At 33.6% G+C, this 20,066-nt stretch overlaps 1 protein-coding gene and 1 pseudogene across 1 annotated transcript; one reads left to right on the top strand and one right to left on the bottom strand.

Moving 5' to 3' along the window:
• Positions 1–5,709: 5,709 nt before the first annotated feature.
• LOC125479060 lies at positions 5,710–5,840 on the bottom strand (annotated as a pseudogene).
• A 7,787-nt stretch (positions 5,841–13,627) lies between these two features.
• On the top strand, positions 13,628–19,892 carry LOC103935396 (ATPase 11, plasma membrane-type). Its single transcript, XM_009345158.3, has 22 exons — positions 13,628–13,787; positions 13,952–14,049; positions 14,152–14,271; positions 14,380–14,478; positions 14,584–14,721; positions 14,946–15,080; positions 15,195–15,374; positions 15,465–15,671; positions 15,757–15,876; positions 15,958–16,077; positions 16,245–16,367; positions 16,451–16,555; positions 16,644–16,788; positions 17,294–17,458; positions 17,600–17,838; positions 17,946–17,978; positions 18,109–18,190; positions 18,394–18,554; positions 18,714–18,899; positions 18,989–19,171; positions 19,271–19,449; positions 19,537–19,892. The coding sequence occupies exons 2-22, from the start codon at positions 13,996–13,998 to the stop codon at positions 19,631–19,633; spliced, it is 2,871 nt and encodes a 956-aa protein (XP_009343433.2). The 5' UTR covers positions 13,628–13,787; positions 13,952–13,995; the 3' UTR covers positions 19,634–19,892.
• Positions 19,893–20,066: the final 174 nt, after the last annotated feature.

The following is a 20,066-nucleotide window of genomic DNA, read 5'->3' as shown; positions in this document are numbered from 1 at the left end:
GACGAATGAGAATAGGATGCAACTACAAGTACGAATACTCTCAACTTTAATACATTCATACAAACATGTTTGAGGTTAAAATTGTACATAACCACCATGTGAGGACCTTTCCCTAGTATGAGACGATCAGGAAGGACGCACCTCTAGTATATTAGGTATCGTGCTCATGGTAAATATTGGTTAGCCAAGTCAGTGCAGATAACTGCCGAAAACATTTAAGTAGTAAGCCTACCCCAAGATGAATGCTCTCCTATTCCGACTTCCCCAGAGCTTCTGGTAGCATAGCTAAGATAATGATGGGTTTTCTACCACGAATCGGGGGTGGACTGACAGAAGTTTTGAGAATCCAAAAGAAAGTCACGGCGAGGCAAGTCGTTTATCATATGTATAAGTGTGTGTGTGTGTGTGTGTATTTGTTTTTGTTATTTTATATTAATAATAAACTGTATTAACAGTAGAACACTACTTGACTCCTTACGTTTAAAGCGTCACTCATTTTTATTTTCAAATCATAATTAAGCTAACACATATATTGAAGTGGCTTTTTAAAATGACAAAAAGAAAGGTTTTTACGTATGATTTATCTTGCTCGTAAGCAGTCTAAGTATTTTTCTTCGTAGAGAACAAACAATCTAACACAGGACTTTGGGTAAACTTTTAGTTAACGGTCATGTTAACACATTGGCTATCTACTAGTCTCTCCCTAACACTGACAGAGACGTAACGGTGGCAATCTCGTTACTTTTCTCCTTTTGTTCGATTCTGTGTTGGTTTGTTTTGGCATGGGATTGTTTGGTTTTATAACCCCTTCGAATATAACATGACCCTATAAAAACAAAAAATCAGTAGGTTTCTGGGGATCCTGTAAAAGTACTTAGGCAACATAATGTTAAGCTTGGTCCCGTTTAAGTTAAACTGAAAAGGCCAATCACAAGCGTTGAAGGTTAGGTCAATCTCGACTATTTAATATACATTTACTAATGGCTTAAATGTTAAAATGGTCTCTATGTTTGGAAGAGGATCCTCTCCTGACCTCAAGATGAGGATCCTCCTGACCATGAAATCAGGACCGTTCAAATTTAATCCAACGGTTGCAATTATTATAAATTTTTAAAGGACCTCTTGTTTGGAGCCGTTGGATTAAATTTGAACGATCCGGATTTCTTGGTTAGTATCCTCATCCTGAGCTCAGGAAAGGATCCTCTTCCCCTATGTTTTAGTCATTGGGTCAATTTAGTCCATATGTTTTCAATTTGGCCAATTTAATCATTGTGTTTATCTCTGTTAGCCAATTAAGGACATTTCCTTCTAATTTCTTTTAAATTTTTTTTATATAAATTATTGTAAGCTTATTTATAAAATTATAATTGATTTGATTTAAAATATTTAAAATTAATAAAATTAAAAATTAAAAGAAAAATTATTCTCCTCCCAACTCTCTGACCTCCTCTCTAATTATCTCCTCTCTTCTCTATGTCACAACCTTAATCATTTTTCAAATTAGAAGTTTTATTTCTTGTAAGTGTTATTTCTCATTGATTTACATTTTTCTGTAAAGGGAAAGGGTAATTTTTCTCATATGATTTTTCTTATGAGTTTTTTTTTTTAAAGAGATTGAATGAAATGTCATTAATTGGCTAACAGAAACAAACACGAAGACCAAATTAGCCAAATTGAAAACACGGGGACTAAATTGGCAATATGACTATAACACAGGGACCATTTTGACATTTTAGCCTTTACTAATTCAATTACATGCATACAAATACAAATATATATAGGCCTTTTAAGGAAATGGACCCACATTTTTTTTTAAATGAGGATTAGTTGTGGGACCTAATCCACATCTAACTTTAATGATCTAAACCGTCAATTTAATAAGTTTCGATTTATAGATCATCCTTGTAAAAATTCAATTTAATCCAAATTATTTGCTCAATTAATTATCACGATTAAATTTCAATATTACTTAGACCATATTGTTCATCAATTTCTTGAATTCAAATATTTCTGATTTGGCTAATATTTTGCAAGGATGATCTACGATGTGCAACCTAAAATATAGACGGTTTGAATTGTTGAAATTCGATGTGGTGTAGGCCCCCAACTAATCTCCATTTAAAAAAAAATGGGCATTTCCTGACTTGAAGGGTCAATATATGCACACACATATAGATGATAGTGTCATAGTGGGGTGCCCTAAACGGCAGGGTAGTTTGTGACTTGTAGTGCAGAATGAAGTTAACAACTTAATTAATTGTGGGAACAGACCTAACAAGAACCTAATTAACCATGAACGTGATATATGCAGATGCCTTCCTACCCACTGTATGCATGCCATTAACACGTACCCAATATTCCGAAAGCAACTTTCCCTTTTGTCTTTGAGCTTTCATTTCTCTATCTAGCTAGCCATTCAACAATATTCCCCAACCAAGTGCATAGCAACAAATTCAAAAACCACCTCTACAAAAAGCCAATGCGAATATATTATGTATTTGTTAACTTTGGCATTCAAGCCTCATCGATCCTAACCGTGAAGTGATAGACAAATGCATACAAAACAAGTTTTGACCCACCCTGTAGGGAAAAAAAACCGAAAATATGCAGGATTGGAAGTTTTGATTCTAAAACTTGTTAAAACAAAGCTTTTGAAACCATCCATGTTCGGTAATTTGTATGCCCTAAAACCTTAAACTGATAAAAAATCTGTTGAACAACGTATATAAAATCACTTTTTAACCAAAATGGTCGTTAAGATTGACATAACTCTTCAATTTGGTCCTAGAGATTTGAAATTAACAGAAGTGATCCATGAGTTTGTCCATCATCAATCATTTTGATACTTCTGTGATTCTATCAAATAAGGACTAAAATAATAAAAATACCCTCAATTCCATAAACAATGGGCCAAAATGATTGACAAAAATTGAGAGTAACTTTTTCATTTTATAACAGAGATTTTTCATGGAGGGGAACAAAATAAATGATGATAGACAAACTCAGGACCAATCTTATCGATTTCAAATCTCAGGAATCATTTTAGCTAAAAAGCCATATCAAAATAACACTTATCAGATGATTGTTAATTGGCAAAACTAATCAATCATCACCAATCTTTTAAGTATATTTGTACAGTTGGTTTAATTTGATGGCACAAATGGAGTTTGGATACATGTGAGAACAAGTTTTTCAACAATCCTTAAGACGTTTAAAGGGCGTGGGAAGCACATGCAACATGTACATGTGTTCGTGCCTGCACGCATTAAGTGCTGAAAGTCTCATATTGAGGGGACCGTTGTTTCTTTTATAAAGTTCTTTGTTCTCTTCGTTTTTGGCGTCCTGGAATGTAAAAGAACAAACGCAAACAACAAAACATTTCCCGCTTGCTTGAGAAGTTCAACTTGACTTAAGCTACATATTATAAAATATAATTCAAGAATAGTCCAAGTCGTGAAACACTTAGATTAGTCCAACACAATCAATAAATTTGATAATAATTTAAGACCATCTACGAAAGAGATGTCAAAAATGTCATATAGACATATAACATTAATAAATGATATACCATTTACTCTAACCGATATGTTAAAAATGACATGAATAAAAAAAACTAAGCTGACATAGACAAAGAGATATCAAATTTGAAGCTACCTTCAAATTTGATTTTTGCTATTTTCAAAGACGTTACATTTGCCTTCCCTTAAATGCTAGCATTTTTTAGTATTATTTTATTATTTTTAAACCAATAACATCCCAACTATTATTAATTTTGTTTTAAAAAAACATACATGAAACAATAAATTTTGGCATATTGACAATATGTCAAATTGTCAAGTCAGCCATCAAATTGAAATTTGATGTTTTGAATCTGAGGTCTCTTTTAGAGATGCTCTACGATGAAATGCCTAGTCTAACTAAACTTTTAGGACTTGCCTTGGAAGTGCTTTTACATAACTGAAAACGGTTTCAGAAAAAATGATTTTGGGTTTTAAAAGCATTGAAGTGCTTCTTGCAAGAGGCATGAAGCACTCCAAGTACTTTTTCACAATTCACTTGCATTTTTAATAAAGATTAGTTTAAAAAACATTTTCACTAAAAACATTTTCAGCAATTTAAAAATATTTCCCAAACAAGCCATAATTTTCCATCTTCTATCCATTTTTGTATGTTTTTGTATTTCACTATAGAGACATGAAAACTGTTTTTTTTTTTTTTTCTCCCTCTATATACGCCTCTTAATTTTGTTTGTTATTTTCATAATTTTATTTAATTCGATTGTTAAATATAAAAATATATGAATATGAGAAGAAAAGTTTATCGTTTCTTTTCACCATATTTCTTCTTTTGTCCTGAGCTTTGGAGATGTCATTCTCAACTGGATAAAATGCACTCTCATCCACATGTCAAATATCTATATTTTCCTACGCATGCCATGAATTTGTTGGCAGTGAATGAAGGAATATAAATGATTGCAATATCTTATGTAATTCTTATCGGAGGGTAAAAATGAACATTACGTAGTTCGTTTGTTATACGTTCTCTGATTTTAAAGTATCAAAACAAGCTTAATCCTTCAAGGGTTAGTCTGCTCAGCTAGTCTGTCTTCCATCTTCTTTTCCGCTTCTCCGTTGTTTGTTTAGTTATAGTTTATATTATTAATTTTTTAATCAAGAAAAATATATTAAAGGAAAAATTCTCGAGAACAACCGTTCCCTATAAAATTAAATTGAAGAGCATGAAAAGCAAATGAAGGAATACAATGATCCCAAATATGACAATTAGTAATAAGAAGGTCTTGGCGAGCGAAGGCATCTGCCACAAAGTTAGTCTCTCTATAAATATGTTTCCAGTCAATGCAATCAAAATTGGTCGCCGTCCGCTTGATATCTTCAATAATAGAAACCAGATTTCATGGCGTCGCACCCCAGTCCAACACTGACTGAACGACCAACTTGAGTCACCTTCAACCCTAATCTTTGTATAGCCCTTCCTTTGAGCAAAAAAAGGCCCTCTCTGAGAGCCTTAGCCTCCACTTCTGAAATAGTGGCACCATCTAGATTTAAAGCTCCGCCTCCAATAAGCTACCCATGATGATTCCTTAAGACAAATCCCGCTGCCGGCTTGTCCCCAGCCATCGAACCGTCAAAATTTAACTTAACAAAACTCTTATTCGGCGGATGCCATTTAACAATTGTATGGCCCTTCTAGTTTTTATTAACGAAATTGTCGTTTTTTTATTGGGATTTGAACTTGTCCTTTATAGTTGGGAAAACGAAGGTGCATAAGCTACATTGAAAGTTATTAAGAGAATAATCAAACAATTAAGTTAAGCAATTAATAAGTTAAAACGACGTAAGCTTTCTCGTTTAGACTCATTTCGGAATTTCAAATACATGCAGCCAATTCCATAGAAGAAAATGACATATATCTAACTTTCCATCTTAGCTTTCTATGAGGAAAGTAGGTTTACATTATCAAAAATAGAAATTGATAAATATGAATTTAACACAAGATCCACAAGAACCAGAAAGAGAGGGAAAAAAAAATCTCTTCCAAGTGATACATAAGAGATTTTTCAATATACCGAAAAACGGCTCGCTATACAAAGTATCATAATATTATTGATTAACAAAAAATTTCGTCACAGTTCTAACCAATCATACTACGATATGTTGGTCTACCGAGCCATAAATTAAAGTTGATTTGGATTATTATGACGCTGGATCTCCCACTTGGGGAGACCATGGAAGAGCATCCCTCATACTAAGTGCAATGGAGGTCACAAACCTAGGCCATGGGCCTTCTTGATCGTCCATTGATCCCGTCCAAGTAAGTAATTCGATTTGGATTATTGACAGAAAATAAAGGTTGAAGTCCCATCAGAAGCTGATGTGGTGCAACGCACATAATATGTCCTTTTTGCCTTTATAGTATCATGGAAATATAATTGGAAGGTGCTATGCTACGGCAATAGTACGGACCGTACCCCTTCTTTTGAGAAGGAGACAACCGTCATGTGGGGGCCATTTATTGCGCTTTGCTGTTTAGATTTTAGAATCCGAATCCTCTCTCCTGATATTTTTGTGATGATTCGTAAATTATGAATGTTTATTGTATATTATGTGGTTATAAATTATTTTAAAATTTTTATTTAAAATTAAATATAAATAGTATCTGATAAAAACTGACAGTACCATATATAATAAACGAAAACAATTCATAAATTTCCTAAATTCTTGTAAAAATGATTCAAAGAGGATTTTGTTGGTAGATTTTTATGCCTTTCGGCCAAACGGGCACGTGATCCCTTATCTGTCAGCCACCCGCTGCAACCATTCGGGTCCCTTTGGGGTGGGGGACCATGCTCCAAATCCTAATAATAATTGTATAGGTTCTGTTTTTTGTTTTATTTGAATCAAGAAACAAATTTACAGTAGAAAAATGTTTAACGTGATTCTCTCAAAAATAGGACTTTGATGAATTATATGTCACTGCATAGTTTTTGTGTAAACGTTCAAAAATTTATGCAAAAAATATAAAGTGACAAAAAATTTATAGAGAATCCCACTTTTAATATGTTCTATTAGACAATCGCCCACAGTGCACTCAAATAATGTTACTTTTTTTTTTTAATTTTTTTTATGGGATGATAATGATACAAATAAGGAAGTTTCAAAGAAAAGTCCACGGTACTGTTCACTTTAACGAAAAATCACATTTTTACATTAAAAAGTCAATCATGGTACTATTCACTTTACCCTTTATTTTGTCCTTATTATTAAAACTCAAAATTTTCAAACCCTTTTCATTAGTTTTCCTTACAAATAATGCAATATTAAGTAATAAAAAATAGGAAGAATTATTTGAGAAGTAACTTGGAAGGAAAAGAGAGAGTTATTTGGGATGACTAGGCACTGTCACAATTAGGATTCTTATTTCTAAGGAAGACTTAAGCATGCTTTTCAAACGTCACAATATTGTTTTGAGCTGATAACGCAACGTCATGTATTTTAATGGCGTTTTTATGTCAACAATGTATGATTGGTTCATGAAGCTACGACTATGTCTTCAAAATTACATGTATTTTTCTCTTCTAGTTTGCGATTTATTATTTGCTTAAGCTCTTTGTGCTTAAGAACTTAGTAAAAGTGGGTTGCTTGTTAAAAAAGAAAATTGAAGTTAATTACTCAAGGTGACAACATATATATGAGCAAATAGATCAATAGATACATAAGATGAATGAGAATTTGTTAACTTTGTTTTGATAATGGTAGCGTTTCTTTAATATGTAACTGAAAGTTAATCTTAGAAATGAATCATTGACGTAAGTAAAATGAACAAGATTAGAGAAGAATAATCATAATTATTTTAACTTTTCCTTAAACCTGTCCAAATGCAAATGGAATCGTACATAAACATGTCAACAAATTCAATCAGAAGTTGAAAACCCTAACAATCCATGAGCTTTAACCCTTCTCTTGCCCCCCGTCTTTTTTACTGTAGTGTCACGTCTAATATTCATCACTGGGCCAACAAGCCTTCTCCAATCACGTGGACGTGCCTGATTCTCATGCACATGCATACAACTCCCATTGGCGGAGGTCTTATTATATACAAATTTTGTGACAAATATGCTTACTTTCTCTAAACAATTGTGTTTAATTAATTATCAGAATCTTTAAGTAAATCTTGAGGTCTTCCTTTCTTAACGATGCTTTGTCGGTGCTTACCACTTCTTCCTCATATTACTCATGCGAAATTTGAAACAAAAGGGCATAAAATTCTAGCATATTATAATTAATTTTCTTTGGTTCCATGACAAAACCAAATATCAATCTCCACTCATATCTCCTTGTGACATAGAGATTTTTCGGTCTACCCGAGAACACGGTTTGACATACTAAGTGCAATAATATAATTAGTTGGACACTTAATTTTTCCACCGTTAGAAAAATAAAAAATAAAAGTAACAGGAAGAAAAAAAGTATTAGTGAGAAAAATAGTGAATTAAAAGAGAATGTTAATTAAGTATTCTTGTTACATTTTTTCCTTCTCGAGTATAAGAGAAAACGCTAAACTCAATGTCAGTTTAAGCTCATGCATCATGAGTCATACGAATAATTGAATAAACTCAAATTATATGTTGCTTTCTACTAGTTCTAAGTCACGATACAAATGAATGCATTAAGACTTAAGAGGTGGGTCGTCGTCGCACATCTTCATCAAGTATTGATCATGCTTAAAGAATTAAACACCACTATTGATTACATCATTTACATGTCAATTTCTCGCATATGATAATAGCTCAATACATACTAGCTAGCTAATTAGTATCTAAATATATAGGGGTGTGCTATCCACACATCCCATTTTATTTCTCACACACCCCTTGATAATTTATGTCCGTTGATCTTCTTTAATTTATCTGATCTGATGGTAGAAAATTAAAAAGATGGGTGAGAAGTATAATGGGGTGTGTGGATATCACACCCCAATATATAATGTTTATTTATCTTTCTTACTTCTTTTTGTCTTTTTTATATATTGCGTTTTGTTTTTGCGAATCATTTTATTGATTAAGTAAACCTAAATGGGAGATTATTTGACACTCTAAAATTATCATTTCCAATCACTCGGTGCTAATTTTTTGTTTTTGCTTATAAGGGAGGAGTGCTTAATGAACTTCTTTGAGTGCTAATAGTTCCTCACTAATTAAATTAAGGACAAATTAGTATCTAGTCTTTAGTTACTAATGTACTCCTTATTAGTTTTCAGATTTTGATCAAGGTCCCTAGCATTAATGCAATAATGAATTTACATGTCAGTTACATAATTTTTGAAATAAAAATTAATAATTGATTTAGGGTTTTAATACTCACACCTTCATTAAACTCCTAAATAATTTTCAATTCAAAACATTTCCAAAAAAAAGAAAAAATTAGATTAAGTTTGTACCCCTTAATTTTTTATAAAAAGTTTTCCAATTTTTTAATCTTATATGTACCCATTCATGTAATTTTTCAAAATTTTAATCTTAAAATGTACCCCATTCTTAAATATATCAATTTGTTGTAGTAAAATGTACCCTTTTTATATATATATATATATATATATAATCTATTCAATTTTTTTTTCTAATCCATTTTTAAACTTATATGGGTACATTCTTTTTGTTGATTTGAGAATGTATCCATGTCAAGTTTAATCAAATAAATTTACTAATGTTATTAAGCCTAATATCAATTATTTTTTGTGTGGTTTTGAAGAATGTACCCGTATTTTGGTACAATATTTTTTTTGTTAATTTTGCTGAATGTACTCATGTTTATATACATACATATATATATATATACACACACACGCAATATATATATTCGAGAGTATAATTTATATTTTAATAATTTTAATCCACAAATTATGGGTTTTTTATTTATTTAAAATCTCAATATTACAAACAACTATAAATTTCAATTTTTAATTTAAAAAATACAGTGACCTACATAGAAATACATCATTACATTAATTTTAGGGACTTCAATCGAAAATTGAAAACCAATAAGGTTTCAGTCAAAGAATATTGATAATTAGGGACCGCATACCAAGTCCAAGTGTCCCTTAAATCAATTACTAAAGATTTGATAAATCAGCCAAGTCAATTTTAATATGTTAGCAACCTAAACTCAAATATGTATATGTTAGCAACCTAAACCTTTGTAACGGGGTCGGTCATGTCCTACCTAAAATCGGTGCCGGTGTTACTTAGTAGCTGCAGCTGCTCTACTAAATTTTGTATCTAATTTATTTGCAGAAGATGACAGTTTGTTGTTAACCTACTTGTTTGCTCAAAATATCCACCATTGTAAATGCATTGAGAGTAATTGTCAACAGATATTGACCCATGAGATTTGTACACTTTGGCTGGGTGGTGAGCATAAATAGGTAGAAACTAAAATGAAAGTGAGTAAGCCACTTAGCACTACGGTCTAGTGGTGTTCTTTTTCACTTGTAAGTGAAAGCCTTATTAAGTTACTCGCCACGTTATTGCTAGCCCATTATGAGGCTTATCCCAATTCTCACCCCCTTAATGTAGATAATATCGTTTGTTAAAAAAAAAAAAATGAAAGTGAGTAATATGTTTTGATACAAGTTACAGTTTATATTGAATTCGTCTAAACTAATGAGAAATGAGATCCAAATTAGGGTGTAGTCTATAAACTGCAAAAAAAAAGAACATATTACTCTAATCAACTTGACTCATAACTGTACTTTGTTGTGAAAATAAGTAATATGTTGGCAAAAAAGAATGTGGATAAAGGTAGGGTGTGCATATTTTTTAAATTTTATAAATTACAAGATAGAAGTTTGATTGGAGCATCTCCCAACAGTTTTTCTAAACTCTTAATTTTATTGTTATAAACTAAACACGTATCAATCAATAATAGAAACTATAGAAAAGCCACACAAAAAATAAGTATAAAAAAAATAATCTCTTCTTAAAATGCTCTTAGGAAAAAGTTGAGGAGCAACAAAGAATTAAGTAGATATTAAATAAATAATAGTTTTTGGGGTCTTTGGTTATCTCTTATTTATAAAGCCAGAGCCCCAATTTGGGGGCACAGCTTCGACAAAAACAATTGGACCAAACTGCCCCTCAGCCAAAAAACTTCAAAACCTGTCCAAAATAATATATCAAATCATACAAGGGTAAGTTGGTAATTTGGTCATTATAAAATATAATATAAATATAAATAGGGAGAGAGAAAAGAATAAAAAAAATGAAAGAGGAGAGAAAAGAATAAACAAATGATAAGGTTGATGTGCTCATGTGATGGGGAAGAAAAATATAATAAAAAATAAGAAAAATCATGAATATTATGTTTAAAACATCTTAAGAGGCGCGTAGTGCATGTGATAAAAAAAAGAAAATAACGAAATAAAAAAAAAATATTGAAGCAATTCATGCATGTAAATACATTTAAAATGTCTAAGTTGCGCGTAGCGCGCTGTGATTCAAAAAATGTCTTTTGCACATGGTTGTTAATTAAATATTATTTCTCAATTTTTAAACACTTAAGAGGTGTGTAGTGCCAATTATAAAAAAGTCTCTTGTACGCATATAATAATGTGATTCAATTAGTTATCAAATGATCATTTTTTTAACAAAGGATGTTATCTACACTAAGGATATGGAGTGGCTTAGCGTTACAATGGGATAACATTCAATTGTTTATTAAATATTGTTTTTTCTAATCTTAAAGTAAATCCAATAAAATATAGATGAAAATTGAAAGACCACTTTTATTAATATGGATTCAACTACTTTGATTAGTTAAAAGACCATTTTTATTAAATGTATTTATTATTTATTTTCTTCTACGTTAAAAAACTTATAAGAGACAAGAAAAAAATGACTTTCACGTTCGTGCATGAATGCTAGTAACTTATAAGAAACAAGAAAAAGGTGACTTCTCTTTTTTAGTCTCGATATTTATTCAAAGTTGGGCATCCAAAAGGTCATGAGAGTGTGTGATGACTTTGCTTTCCATCTTGTCCTCCTTTTGCGTCACCATTCCGTCTTCTTATCGACTTTTCTCTGTTTGTGATCTCTTTGTTTTCTCTTTTTCATTTGTTTTTCTTATCGACTAAAGTAGTACATCTACAGACGACTCTATGAGATATACATGTCAAAGAGATTTTTTATTTATACTTTATAGGATTTTTTTTAGGGCTCGTTTAGAACTGTTTGTAAAACGATTAAAAATATTTTTTATAAAAATATTTTTGAAATCAATTTTTAGTAAAAATTTAAGTGGATTTGGAAAAACAATTTAAGTGCTTATTGCAAGAAATATATATCTGGTATTTCTTCTAAAAAACTTTAAAGTACTTTGGGGACTCAAAATTAATTTCACAAAAAAATGCTTTCAATCATTCTAAAAGCATTGCTGTTAATAAAGATGAAGGAGTTACTTATAAGGCTCGTTTGTTATGTGTTTTCAATTACTTAAAGCATTTTCAGATAAAGTGATTTTGGATTTCAAACACACTTGAAATGCCTCTCCATGATCAACTTGCAATTTTTTTGAGGATTGGTTCCTAAATAATTTTCTGTAAAAGTGTTTGGTTAAAATCACACACGCCTTATGTGTGTGTGTAACGTAACAAATACTTTTTATTTTTATTTTTTTGACTTAACAAACAAAAATTTTCTTTTGTTCAAAAAAAAAAAAAAATCTTGTTTGTTTCGTTACACACACATAAGGTGTGATCCTTTAGTAACTACAACTAAAAGATCCTTTAGTAACTACAACTAAAATTGTCCACTTATAATTATGACCATGAGTAAAGAAAATGAGAGAATAACGGGTTTTTTTAATCACAATTTTACATTTAATAAAAAAATCGCAATTTTGAAAAATTCTTGCTCCCGTGTGATTTGAGTTTAGGTATGGATTAGTAGTTAGAAATGAATAATAGACATCCAATATTAACAGGAGGCTTAAGTATTTAGATATGAATAATAGCAAAAATCCCTTCCATTTTAAATTCTAATCACCAGTGAGTGAATAGAGTATTTTTGCTCATCACTATTTAATGTGTGATGTATGCTTACCATCTTATTTATCATCATTAGATGAGTTTGAATTTCGAGATTCGTGTAGTTAATAAACACAAATCTCAAAATTCAAACTCATCTAACGGTGATAAATAGAATGATGAGCATACACTACACTAAATAGTAAAGATAAAAAATTCACTCGCGAGTGAAAAGGTCAAAGTTAGTGTTTCAACGCTTTTCCACTGCTTGACACAAAAGTTAATTTTGGTATTAACTGTAGATTAATACCATCTTTTCATAGTAAAAAATTGAAAACAATAAAAAAATAAAACATGGTTGGCCTTCATCTTTTGTGCAACAAACGTGCAATTCATGATTCAATGGCTTTCGAGTTTGGTTGGTAACCTCATCTATAAATTGTCATCTTATAATATAAAAAAAGATAGAGATAAAATTACCATTATTTAAAGTTACAATGTCTGTTCTTTCAAAAATAAAGTTTTACAAATTTTTATCCTCATTTAGAAGTATTTTTAAAATAGATGAAAGCGTTTTAATAAAAATATTTTTAAAACCAATTATTTATAAACATGCAAGTAGATTATGTAAAAGTACGTGAAGTACTTCATGCAAGAAGTCCACATAATTGACTTTTTTTTTTTTTTAAACAGAAAACACTTTAAGTATTTTTGTGATCCCAAAACATTTTGTTTAAAAACACTTTCAATAATTTAAAAACATATCCAGACCGGGCTTTTAGCATTTAAAGTAGTAATTTTACAAGTGCTTCGAAGTATGATGTGGTTTGAAATTCTCAGCGGTTTTGTTTAAAAGTTCGGAGATTTTAGGTGAATGAAATGCATTTTTCAGGTTTTTTTTAAAGAAAATTAATGAAAAATGTTTGAAAATATTAACTTTTAACAATAAGGATAAAATAAAGGATAAAATGAATAGTATCATAATTGATTTTTTAATATAAAAATATGATTTTTCGTTAAAATAAATAATGACGGGAGGTTTTCGTTAATTTTTTTTTTTTTTTTTTTAAGTATTTAACATAATAAAGAGAGAATAGAAAAGGTGACTGTTACTGACTGCCACTCTTTGCTCTCTTTAGCGGTTCATCTTCTCTGTCCCTGCCTGTGTGTTTGGTGGCCAGAAGGAGGGTCCTTCTCATTTGCGGTTCCTATCGTATTTCTTATCCAATTCAAGTTCTTGCAACTGGGTATTGCTTTATTTCTCTGAAAATTCTCACTTTTTGTTCCATCTTTCAAGGTTCATTTCTCTCTTTTGGGGCCAACAAAGTTCTTTTTTTTTAAGGCAAGAGAAAAAGGTTGGTTTCTTCTTGTGGGTTTTCAATGGCGCCTGATCTCTGACTGTTTTTTGCAGAGATATAAGGTAAAGAGTAGGCAGTTTTGGAGAGGAAGGGAAAGATGGGGGAGAAGCCTGAAGTATTGGATGCTGTGTTGAAGGAAACTGTTGATTTGGTATATAGATCTGAGAAATTTGAAGCCTTTTTGAGTTTGTTTATCTGGGTTTTTGGTTTTGTTTACTGGTTTTTACCTTTCGTACGAACTCTGTGAGTGCAGGAAAATATACCCATTGAAGAGGTGTTTGAGAATCTGAGATGTAGCAAAGAGGGTCTCAGCAGTGAGGCTGCTGAGGAAAGACTCACCATTTTTGGGCACAACAAGCTTGAAGAAAAGCAGGTTAGTTTTTCATGCTTACAGCCCTTTTTTCTTATTATTTTGTGTTTTTGAAGCTTACCCTACTATGCTTACACAATTCCATGTTCTGGGTCTCTTTCAAACTTTCAGGAGAGCAAATTTTTGAAGTTTTTGGGTTTTATGTGGAATCCTCTCTCATGGGTTATGGAAGCTGCTGCTATAATGGCCATTGCTCTTGCAAATGGAGGGGTAACCGCTTGGCTCTTTCGGTCGCTGTTGTTATTTCTTTGCCGCTGCTTGTGCTTTTGTGTTCTTATCTTTTAGTTGATCTGTACCATGATTTTCTGTGTGCAGGGTAAGCCACCGGATTGGCAAGATTTTGTGGGAATTATGACCCTGCTCGTCATCAATTCCACTATCAGTTTCATTGAGGAAAACAATGCCGGTAATGCTGCAGCAGCACTCATGGCTCGTTTGGCTCCAAAAGCAAAGGTATCAGATTGGAAACTTGTTGTCTTTTGTTTTTATTAAGGTTGTAGGAGTACGTGTTATATTATGGAATTGAGTAATCCATAAATTTCACCTTAGTATAGTATCTATTCTGGATGCGGTGCAATCTGATGTGATTGTGTGCGCACAACTGTTAGTTTTCTGTTGTGATATATGTTTCAATTTCTTTGCCGGTTTCATTTCTGACAAAAAGAAATGTTTGAAAGGTCCTTCGAGATGGAAGGTGGAACGAACAAGATGCTTCGGTTCTAGTTCCTGGTGATATAATTAGTATTAAGCTTGGTGACATTATTCCAGCCGATGCTCGTCTACTTGAAGGGGATCCTTTGAAAATTGACCAGGTTTGATCTGCAATTATAGCTGTCTTGTTTATCATGTTGAAGTTGGCAATAATATGTAATGGCGAGTCTTGGAAAAATTTGGCTGTTTCTGAAGTTTCCATTTTGGGCTTGCAGTCTGCACTTACAGGTGAATCCCTTGCCGTGACGAAAAGCCCTGGGGATGGTGTGTACTCTGGTTCTACTTGCAAACAAGGAGAGATTGAAGCAGTGGTCATTGCCACCGGTGTCCATACCTTCTTTGGAAAAGCTGCTCACCTTGTTGATAGCACGAATCAAGTGGGCCATTTCCAAAAGGCAGGGAGACTAGTATTTTTTTGGCTTTCTTTTATTTTGGGCTTTGTGGGCTGTGACTTTATTGATTCTGATTTCATTTCATTTTTTTAGGTCTTGACTGCAATTGGGAATTTCTGCATATGTTCCATTGCTGTGGGGATGGTAATAGAGATAATTGTCATGTACCCGATTCAAGACCGAAAATATCGTCCTGGAATTGATAACCTTCTTGTGCTTCTCATTGGTGGAATTCCAATTGCCATGCCGACAGTTCTGTCTGTGACAATGGCTATTGGGTCTCATAGATTATCACAGCAGGTTGGTTTGATTCCTTGTAATGCTACAGCACTACGTGGTATAAGGTGTTTTGGAACGTGATTAGTTTTGTTAATAATGATTGCAGGGAGCTATTACAAAGAGAATGACAGCAATTGAAGAGATGGCAGGCATGGATGTTCTTTGCAGTGACAAGACTGGAACTCTGACATTGAATAAGCTTACTGTTGACAAAAATCTTATCGAGGTTGCTTATTTATAATAAAATATTTTTTTTCCTCTATGAAAAATCCTTGTTTAAATGCGTGATTGACCTTTAAACCTGTAGGTTTTTGCAAAAGGAGTGGATCCAGATGCTGTTGTGTTGATGGCAGCTCGAGCCTCCAGACTGGAGAATCAAGATGCAATAGATACTGCTATAGTTGGGATGCTTGCTGATCCTAAGGAGGTGATTATATCTTTATATTGGATTGTGCCCGTTTCCAAACATAGCTCTGAAGTTCTTTAGGCGTGTTTTACTGCATATTTTGAAGTTTGAGTAGTTTCTGAAATATATTTGTTATACATGCATTATTATCTTTTAAAAATCCCATTTCTTTTGATTTTTGTGAAAAGGCACGTGCTGGAATTCAAGAAATACACTTCCTTCCTTTCAATCCTACTGATAAACGAACTGCATTGACTTATCTAGATCGTGATGGTAAAATGCATAGAGTTAGCAAAGGTGCACCAGAGCAGGTAAATTGCCTTCCACTTTATGTCGTTGTCCTCCCTTTGTTTTCAAGATTAAATACTAATTCCCAGATGCTTTTTTTTATTAGATTTTGAATCTTGCACGCAATAAGTCAGACATTGAGCGCAGAGTTCATGCTGTTATTGATAAGTTTGCTGAGCGAGGTTTACGATCTCTTGCTGTAGCATGCCAGGTAACTGAATCTCTAATCTTTATCTTGGGCTTGTGTTGTAGTTTAAAATTTTATTCTTATTTAAAGTCATTTCATTTGTTTTATGCAGGAAGTTCCAGAAGGAAGGAAAGAGAGTGCTGGAGCCCCGTGGCAATTTGTTGGTGTAATGCCACTCTTTGACCCACCTAGACATGACAGTGCAGAGACAATAAGGAGGGCGTTAAATCTTGGAGTGAATGTGAAGATGATTACTGGTATGTTTCTTTATAGTAGCCTTAGTTGGATAAATTAGTGTTGTTTCTTCTTGTTGGATATCTGAAGAAGCATTAATAAATCTTTGCTGAATCTTTGACAAATCATGAGCAATCCAAGTCGTTGTTTTCACTTTTCAGTTAACATACTTTGGTCCTGATTTAGTTATGCCTTGATATTCTGCATAATGTTGGCCCATCCTTGGGTTGATATGTCATGGATACTGCAGCGTGTGCACACTTTACTTGATATGTGGTTATGGTGAAGCTGTTGTATTAACAGGTTGATGTGTTTTTGTTGTTTTAAGAGACATAGGTGTTGAAAGAAATGGGTAGAAGTTTGTTCTGTTAATTTTCATTAATAATGTTATTAACCGGAGTCTCTAATACTGCAAGCATGTAATTAGTTGTGTTTCCTGCCACCCTGCCTCCGAGTTCAATAGAAAAAAGTGATTGTATTTAGTTCTTTGTTTATGTTGCCGTCTTGCTCAAAGTTGTATTTTGTCAGGGGATCAACTGGCGATTGGAAAGGAAACTGGACGTCGCTTGGGGATGGGAACCAATATGTACCCTTCATCTGCTTTGCTAGGACAGGACAAGGATGAGTCAATTATTGCTTTACCGATTGACGAGCTGATAGAAAAAGCTGATGGCTTTGCTGGTGTTTTCCCAGGTATGCTCTTCTCTCACCATTGTTGGGGAAAGCTCACGCACATACCATATTATATGCTTGAGAAAATGTTTTCAGATTTTTCTATTGGCTGCTAGAACATATCCAACTTAGAGTGACTGGGTTAATTTTGTTTTGGTACAGAGCACAAATACGAGATCGTGAAACGTTTGCAAGCTAGGAAACATATCTGCGGAATGACTGGTGATGGAGTCAATGATGCTCCTGCCCTCAAAAAAGCTGATATTGGTATAGCTGTTGCTGATGCAACAGATGCTGCTCGCAGTGCTTCTGATATTGTGCTTACTGAACCTGGCCTTAGTGTCATCATTAGTGCTGTTTTGACCAGTCGGGCAATCTTCCAGAGGATGAAAAATTACACAGTAAGCTTCTAAGCTTCTAAAGTGGCATATTATTCTTGTGATTAAGAGTCATTGTCCACCTCAGCAGTGAACTATATAAGTAACAAATTCTTGTTTATGGTTGGCAGATATATGCTGTTTCCATCACAATTCGTATTGTGGTAAGTTAATGGTTCTTTGGTTTGAATCGTTTGATTCATGTAGATGGCATCTTGCATAAAATTTTGAATTAAATTTCTTTTAGAGCATTCAATAGTATGGCCTCACTTTTCTGATTCTTTTTCATGACAGCTTGGTTTCATGTTGCTGGCTCTCCTATGGAAGTTTGACTTTCCACCTTTCATGGTGCTTATTATTGCGATCCTCAATGATGGTTTGTTCTTTCTTTTCCCTGTTCAAAATCTCTCTCTGTGTACGCATTTGTATAATTTTTGTTTTAGTTGAGTCCTGTTTTGTCTCTCGTGAGCACCATCTTTTATTGATATTTGGTCAATGTTGTTGCTGAAAACACATGCACTCTTCTATAGCCATTAAGTGTTTTCTTCTGCAGAATTTACTAACAGAATGACCTTTTAGGTACGATCATGACAATATCAAAGGACAGAGTCAAACCGTCTCCTCTGCCAGATAGCTGGAAGCTGGCCGAGATTTTTGCAACTGGAATTGTGCTCGGAGGCTACTTGGCAATAATGACTGTGATATTCTTTTGGGCAGCATACAAAACAGACTTCTTCCCAGTAAGATTCTGTCTTGTTCGAGCATAAAATGCTCTGATTGTTGCTGATGTATCACTTGTAGTCATAAAATGTGCATTCGTGGGGCTAATGTGCTTATGCTGCTGCTACTTGTCATCTCTTGTTAACGGTTAATTAATATCCAGCCGCTAATTGTTTCAGAGAACATTTGGGGTATCAACCCTTGAGAAAACAGCTAATGATGACTTTCGGAAGCTTGCCTCTGCTATATATCTACAAGTGAGCATTATTAGCCAGGCCCTCATATTTGTTACACGGTCTCGAAGTTGGTCGTTTATTGAGCGACCTGGATTGTTGCTTATGGTGGCCTTTATAATAGCTCAGCTGGTGAGCCACTTTTCCCAGTCATCGCGTTTTATATTCATTTTGATTGATTTTGACGGGAAACTGAATTTCTTACCTTCTATTTTGAGCAGATAGCCACCTTGATTGCAGTCTATGCAAATTGGAGTTTTGCGGCCATTAAGGGGATCGGATGGGGTTGGGCCGGGGTGATATGGCTTTATAATATTGTCACATATATCCCTCTGGATATCATAAAATTCATGATACGCTATGCTCTGAGCGGGAAGGCGTGGGATCTACTGATTGAACAGAGGGTACGTTATTGACTCCGGATTGCTTACCCAGTTTTACTTGATCAGGGAGTTTCTTGTTAACTGTTTATTGAGGGGTTCTTTGTTTTTTTTTGTTTCTAGGTTGCTTTCACAAGGCAAAAGGACTTTGGAAAGGAACAACGTGAGCTTCAATGGGCACACGCACAAAGGACATTGCACGGGTTGCAACCACCGGACACCAAGATGTTTACAGAACGAACACATTTCACAGAACTCAATCAGATCGCCGAAGAGGCCAAAAGAAGAGCTGAGATTGCAAGGTGAGCTGCAAACTTTCTTTTCAGCTTGAGATTTTAGTCTCTTCGTGTTGCGTTGGTTCTCTAACCGAGACTCCTGCCTTCTTGTAGGTTGAGGGAACTCACTACACTGAAAGGTCACGTAGAATCCGTGGTGAGATTGAAGGGGCTCGACATCGACACAATTCAGCAATCATACACAGTTTAAGACAGATATAATGTATTTACCTATTTATATACTGTATAAGATGATTGTGTGCTGGGAGTAAATACGTGCTTGGCATGTTGTGAGTAACCTCCTAGTAGACGGTCGTTTTAAATTTGCTACTCTGCTTTTCGGTTTTTGGCATGTAAAATGAGTGCTGCGGTCAGCTGTTTTCTTCCTTTTTCTTCACTCTAACCCTCTTCCTTGTGATTAAGAGAGGACGGAAATAAACTTTTCTCATTAATCAGAACCGTTCATTCGATGTTTCGGTAGCCCCACAAGTTACCTAGCTTTGTGGTTTGTTCTACCCAGGTTTTATGATTAGGTTACACAAATCGGTCTCTTGAAATGCGTCAAGAGCTTGTTTACTTACCTGGAATAAGGAAAAAAATCGATTATAGTAAAAATTATTGAGTAACATTTCAACTATAGTATA

Source organism: the organism of the source record quoted next, unplaced genomic scaffold, assembly GCF_019419815.1.
Source record: "Pyrus x bretschneideri cultivar Hongxiangsu unplaced genomic scaffold, Pyrus_bretschneideri_v1 Contig27, whole genome shotgun sequence".
Lineage (NCBI taxonomy): Eukaryota > Viridiplantae > Streptophyta > Magnoliopsida > Rosales > Rosaceae > Pyrus > Pyrus x bretschneideri.
Note: the sequence above shows the minus strand (reverse complement) of the source record. Positions and strands in the feature narration are given on the sequence as shown.